The sequence below is a fragment of the Larimichthys crocea genome, unplaced genomic scaffold (genome assembly GCF_000972845.2).
Source record: "Larimichthys crocea isolate SSNF unplaced genomic scaffold, L_crocea_2.0 scaffold100, whole genome shotgun sequence".
NCBI lineage: Eukaryota > Metazoa > Chordata > Actinopteri > Sciaenidae > Larimichthys > Larimichthys crocea.
In genome coordinates, this window is record NW_020851384.1 from 177851 (window position 1) to 184816 (window position 6966).

At 45.2% G+C, this 6966-nt stretch overlaps 1 protein-coding gene across 1 annotated transcript; it reads right to left on the bottom strand.

Moving 5' to 3' along the window:
• Window positions 1-538: 538 nt before the first annotated feature.
• LOC104937083 (thioredoxin-interacting protein-like) lies at window positions 539-4792 on the bottom strand. Its single transcript, XM_027275295.1, is given in 7 exon segments — window positions 539-854; window positions 958-1290; window positions 1366-1512; window positions 1590-1796; window positions 1878-2025; window positions 2164-2239; window positions 4132-4792. Coding segments are annotated over 7 exon segments (1224 nt in total). The 5' UTR covers window positions 4397-4792; the 3' UTR covers window positions 539-806.
• Between the last annotated feature and the right edge of the window lie 2174 nt (window positions 4793-6966).

The following is a 6966-nucleotide window of genomic DNA, read 5'->3' on the forward strand; positions in this document are numbered from 1 at the left end:
ACCAGAGCAGTGATGTGAAGACTGTTCATCTGGACATCAGTGATGTCATCACTCTGTTTAGATCTGCAGACACAGAAACTTTTCAAAGACGCTTCTTCAGTTCCTACCTCATCATCCACAGAACAGTGGACAGAGGTCAGGTGACTTTAATGACTGATAAAAGTCGCCACGACAACAAGAAGCACTGACGAACCAGGTGAGACTATGACAGGTTAACGATCCCACCCAGGATAAACACTCAGATCTCAGCTGTCAGTCAGACCTGAAGAAGCTTCATGAATGAAACATCTTCATGGATTTACAAACGAGTCCAGACTGAAGTCTGAAGGATGACTGAGGACCTTCACAAACGTTTGATCGAACATTTCAATAAAGGCAGAGTCAGTTTATGACTGAAGGAGTAAACAGTCATTAAACAGTTTGTTACATCTCGTTAATAATCGATGTGTGACAGTTCAGATGTTTTGTCTTGATGTACAGCTGTTTCACCTGTTAGATTATATTTGTGTAATCAGACGTCAGAGAAACATTTAAAGTTTCATTAAACTCATTTATTATTCACGTATAAAAATAAACATCTTATTTACATATTTACAACTTCCTGTGACCAACAAACGACTCAACGAGCAACAAGAAAAACTCAACAAAACACGCCGAGTCATCATCAATAAACTGCTGAGTCACCGTCAGGAAACTGCTGAGTCATCGTTGTCTGAGCTCAGCCTGCAGTCCTGGGGTTGATTGACAGGTGCGTTCAGGGTTCAGGCCATCGTGGCGGTGGACTTGTGGTCAGACAGGAAGTGACCTCAGAAGACCTGAACGACCTGAGCAGGGTTCGTGGCATCCTGATCCACCTGAAGACAACAAACGTGTGATGACATAACGAGGTCAAAAAAGACGAGATGAAACAAGATGGCTGACAGAACCAGGCGTGGTCCTGGAGCATGGTAGACTCACCTCGCTGTAGGCGGGAGGAGGGGCGTAGTACAGTTCAGGCGCCCTCATGAACAGCCCCCCCTCCTCGTCATCCTCGTCCTCCCCGCCGTCGTAGTCATGGAGCAGTGGCGTCCGTGGCCCGTCCACTCGCAGGTCTCTGTGGATGTTACTGTAGCTGGGCGGCGCCGAGGGGAAGGACGACCAGCTGCTCAGGGACCCGGCCTGGCTGCCGAGCGACTCAGCCTGGCTGCTCATGCTGCTGGTCCGGCTGCCGACGCCGCTGAGCGGGATCGTACCGATGACCAGAGGCAGCTCCAGCTCCAGCTTCTCACTGCCAGGGATGTGCAGGTAAACCTGCAGGGACCCGGTCAGGTTCAGAACCTCTGATCCACATCGGTGGTCTCTTTCATTCACGCCATCGTGACTCACCTTCAGGGCGTAGTCCACCTTGATGATGTCACAGCCGAGCAGCGATGGCTTCAGTCTGGGAACGCGGATTGTCTTCCCCTGCCACATGTCGCACATCCCCGAGATGATGTGGTTCCCCCGGACCACCGACAGCTTCTTACACACCTCCTGAACAGAACACAGCACACAGGTCAGAGACCGGACAGCCACGGGGACAGGAAGTGACCCCCGTGTCCGTGCGTCACCTTGGAGCGTCCGGCGTATGAGTGTTTGGCGACGATGGCGGCCTTGGGGATGACGATCCGTGAGCAGGTGTTCTCAAACTTGGCGTTGATGTTGATGTCTTCGCCCTCGCAGAAGCCCTTCCTGTCGATGTGAGCACTGATGGACACCTGACCATCCGGGATGAACATACAGGTGACCTTCTTCTGGACCGCCGCGGCCGCCGGAGCCTGAAGGGGGCACATTACGTTAGCAGCAGCTAATCAGCAGATAGCTGATACAGGTGTAGTATGTGAGACATGTTCTGGTACCAGCAGGTCCGGTCGGTTCACGTCCAGCGGCTCCTCCACCTCAAACTCCCTCTCACACTGCAAAGCATGCTGGGAAGGTCTGTCCAGCTGTGCCCTGACGTAGTATCGCACGTATCCGAACTTTCCTTTGTACGACGACACGAGGCGCCTGAAACAGAGCAGAGGACGGGACTGTAGTCAGGACTGATGGGTCAGAACCGGTCAGGACCAGATGGGTCAGGACCAGACGGGTCAGGACCAGATGTCAGATCATCAGTAATCGATCAGCTGATCAGCTGACACTCACCCAGCCGGTGGCAGCTCAAAGCCGAACTGGAAGCTGAACGTTTTCCCGCACGGTAACAGGAAGTAGCCATCTGAGTCTGAGGAGAGTCACATGATCAACTTCTTGTCTGAGTCAAATCACACGTGACTTTAAAGGTACAATATGTCAGACTGAATTCAAACAGTGGAGCCAGTCGCTCCCCTTCCCCTGACGACGCTGAACCTTCACTAACTATCCACCTAACTATCTGAACTCTGATACTCGACCTCGTTCGAAATCTGAGTCTGACTGAAATTTACGCTGTAAAATAGAAACATAAAGAAGTTTAGTTTGGTTTGTAATGAGAGAGAGAGCACTGGTGGAGATGCATACAGGTAAATCAGATTGCTTTGTTTCATAGTGGTTACATCCAGCACACACACACAGAAAGAGCTGGCTCTATTCGTGGCTGCTGCTGTCCTGGGCATTAGTGTTGCATTAGACTCTGGCAGTAGCATTTCCATTACGTGATTTCTGCATTCATTTGGTTTTAGGTTCTTAATTAATATATGAAACTATAAACTATGAAACTAATAAACCATAAAACTATGAAACTATGAAACTAATAAACCATAAAACTATGAAACTATGAAACTATAAACTATGAAACTATGAAACTAATAAACCATGAAACTATGAAACTATAAACTATGAAACTAATAAACCATAAAACTATGAAACTATAAACTATGAAACTAATAAACCATAAAACTATGAAACTATGAAACTATAAACTATGAAACTATGAAACTAATAAACTATGAAACTAATAAACTATGAAACTATGAAACTAATAAACCATAAAACTATGAAACTATAAACTATGAAACTAATAAACCATAAAACTATGAAACTATGAAACTATAAACTATGAAACTATGAAACTAGTTCAACTCTAAAACTATGAAACTATGAAACTGATAACTATGAAACTATGAAACTGTAAACTATGAAACTTAAACTATCTGAAAACACTATAAACTATAAACTATGAAACTGAAACTATAAACTATGAACGAAACTATGAAACTGATAAACTATTGAAACTGTAAACTATGAAACTATTAAACTGTAAACTATGAAACTAATAAACTATGAACTAAACTATGAAACTGTAAATAGAAAACTATAAAAACTTGAACTGTAAACTATGAAACTGTAAACTGAAACTATGAAACTGTAAACTATGAAACTGTAAAACTATGAACTATAAACTATGTGAAACTAATGAAACTGTAAACTATGACAAAACGTTAAACTATGAAACTATAAACTATGAAACATAACTATGAAAACTGTTAAAACTATTGAAAACTATGAAACTGTAAACTATGAAACTATGAAACTGTAACTATGAAACTGTATAAAACTATGAAACTATGAAACTATCAAACTATGAAACTGTAAACTATGAAACTATGAAACTGTAAACTATGAAACTGTTAAACTATGAAACTATGGAAACTGTAAACTATGAACTGTTAAACTATGAAACTGTAAACTATGAACAACTATGATGAAAAACTGTAAACTATGAAAACTGCTAAACTATGACAACTGTAAACTATTTAACTGTAAACTATGAAAACTGTAAACTATGAAACTGTAAACACTATGAAACTGTAAACTATATCTGTGCTTTTGAACGTTTCAGGTCGCTCAGCTTCTTTGAGAGGACAAACTTCTCGCTCTGTGTTCGCCGGTTAATCGGTTTCAAACAGAGCTCAGTGATCAAATGACAGAGACAGTGCGCGGTAAATTTCAAAATAAAAACAACAAGTATTTCAGCTGAGCATGTTTCCTTCAGAACTGATGAGCATATGAATACCTTAATATCTGACAGATTGTCCCTTTAATCATCAATAATTAATGAATCATCTTAAAATCTGTTTGAATCAATCTGATACAATCAATAATAAACATGAACTTCTGATCCCGGTCCCTCCGTACCTCGGGTCAGCTCCTCGTCCAGCCGCAGCTCCTCTTCATATTCAGGGGTACTCCACCTCCTGGATCCGGTTCTTGCGGTTCTTCCCGCCGCGGTGGTCCACGCGGCGCAGCCGGCGCGGGTGGACTCTGAGGCCGGTCAGCCTGCAGGCTGCGCCGCCTCCAGCTGCACGGAGCCGGACAGTTTGTCCCCGCTGCTGTAAAAGGACCTGCCGGGGTCCGAGAACAGCAGCTGGAACACTCTGAGCTTGTTGACCGACAGAACCATGACGGTACCGACCCGGTAAGGACGAACAGAGAGTGAAGATAGACTGATGATAAAACACTAATATTAATACGACAACCGGCTCTTCTGTCGGTGCTTTCTGTGTCGGTAAACAGTGTCTGGTCGCTTTATACCGGGGGGGGGGGGGGGGGGGGTCCGGTGTCCCGTTACTTCTCACCTAGCGGCAGCACGCGCTCACAGTGTGAACACACGGCCGCTGGAGGATGGAGCTCTATGATTGGTGGACACGCGCTGTTCGGGTGTATGTATCCAATCAGACCGCAGGGAGGACGCGTGGACAGCGCGTGCAGCAGAGGGGGCGGGGCCAGAAGCTGGCGGGCCATAAATAAGACTCAGAGACAAGAATAGACAGCAACACAACAACAGGACCAGCAAACACAAAACAGACAGCAACACACAGCCACACAAACAACAGACAGCAAACACAACACAGACAGAAACACAGCACACAGACAGCAACACACAGCACAACAAAACAAACAACGACAGCAACACACAGCAACAAGCAACACAACACGCACCACGACAGCAACACCACAGCAACACAACAAACAGACAGCAACACAACAAAGCCAGCAACAACAAAACAACAGACAGAACACAACAACAGACAGCAACAAAACAACAGACAGCAACACAACAACAGACAGCAACAAAACAACAGACAGCAACAAAACAACAGACAGCAACACACAGCTACACAACAACAGACAGCAACACAACAACAGACAGCAACAAAACAACAGACAGCAACACACAGCTACACAACAACAGACAGCAACACAACAACAGACAGCAACACAGCAACAGACAGCAACACACAGCTACACAACAAACAGACAGCCAACACAACAACAGACAGCACACAACAACACAGACAGCAGCAACACAGCAACACAACAACAGACGCAACACAACACACAGCAACACAACAACAGACACAGCAGCAACACCAACAAACAGACAGCAACACAACCACACAGACGCAACACAACAAACAGACAGCAACACACAGCAACACAACAACAGACAGCAGCAACCACAACAACAGACAGCAACACACAGCTACACAACAACAGACAGCAACAACAACAACAGACAGCAACACAACAACAGACAAACACACAGCACACCCCAAACAGACAGCAACAACACACAGCAACACAACAACAGACAGCAACACACAGCAACACAACAACAGACAGCAACACAACAACAGACAGCAACACACACAACACAGACGAGCAACACAAACAACAGACAGCAACACAAGCAACACAAAACAGACAGCAACCACAAAAACCACAGCAACACAGCAACGACAGCACACAACAACAGACAGCACACACAGCACACAACAACAGACAGCAACACACAGCTACACAACAACAGACAGCAACACAACAACAGACAGCAACACAACAACAGACAGCAACAACCCACAAGCACACAACAACAGACAGCAACACAACAACAGACAGCCAACACACACAGCACACAACAACAGACAGCAACACAAACAAACCAACAGCAACACAACAGCACACAAACAACAGACAGCAAACACCACAAACAGACAGCAACACACAGCTACACAACAACAGACAGCAACACAACAACAGACAGCAACACACAGAACACAAACACACAGCACAACCGCAAACACAAAAACAGACAGCAACAAAGCCACAACACACAGCTACACAACAACAGACAGCAACAACAGAGCAAACAGACAGACAAACACACGCTACAACAACAACAGACAGCAGCCAAACACACAACAGCACAGCAACACACAGCAACACAACAACAGACAGCAACACCAACAACAGACAGCAAACAAAACAACAGCAGCACACACAAACACAGCAACACAACAAACGACAGCAACACAACCAACACAGACAGCAACCACACACAAACAGACCCACACAGACAGCACACAAACAAAACAGACAGCAACACCAGCAACAGACAGCAACAACAACATACAACACCACAGCAAACACAACACCAGACCAGCAACACAGCAACAACAACACGACAGCAAACACAACAACAGACAGCACAAAACACAGCAACACCAGCAACAGACACAACCACAACACAACAGACAGCAACAGACAGCAAACACAACACAACAGACAGCAACACAACAACAGGACAAGCAACACAGCAACAGACAACAACAGACAGCCAACACACAACAGACATCAAACACACAAGCAACACACACAGCAACAACCCACAAAACACAGAACACAACAACAGACAGCAAACACAACACAACAGACACAACACACAACAACAGACAGCAACACAACAACAGACGACAAACACAAACAACAGACACAGCAACAAACAGGCAACACAACACAACAGACCAGACACAACACAACAACAGACAGCAACACACACAGGCACACAAACAACAACAGACAGCAACAACACAAACACAACAGACAGCAACACAGCAACAGACAGAACACACAGCACAACAACAACAAGGACCGCCAACAACAAAACGACGCAACACACAACAACCAGGA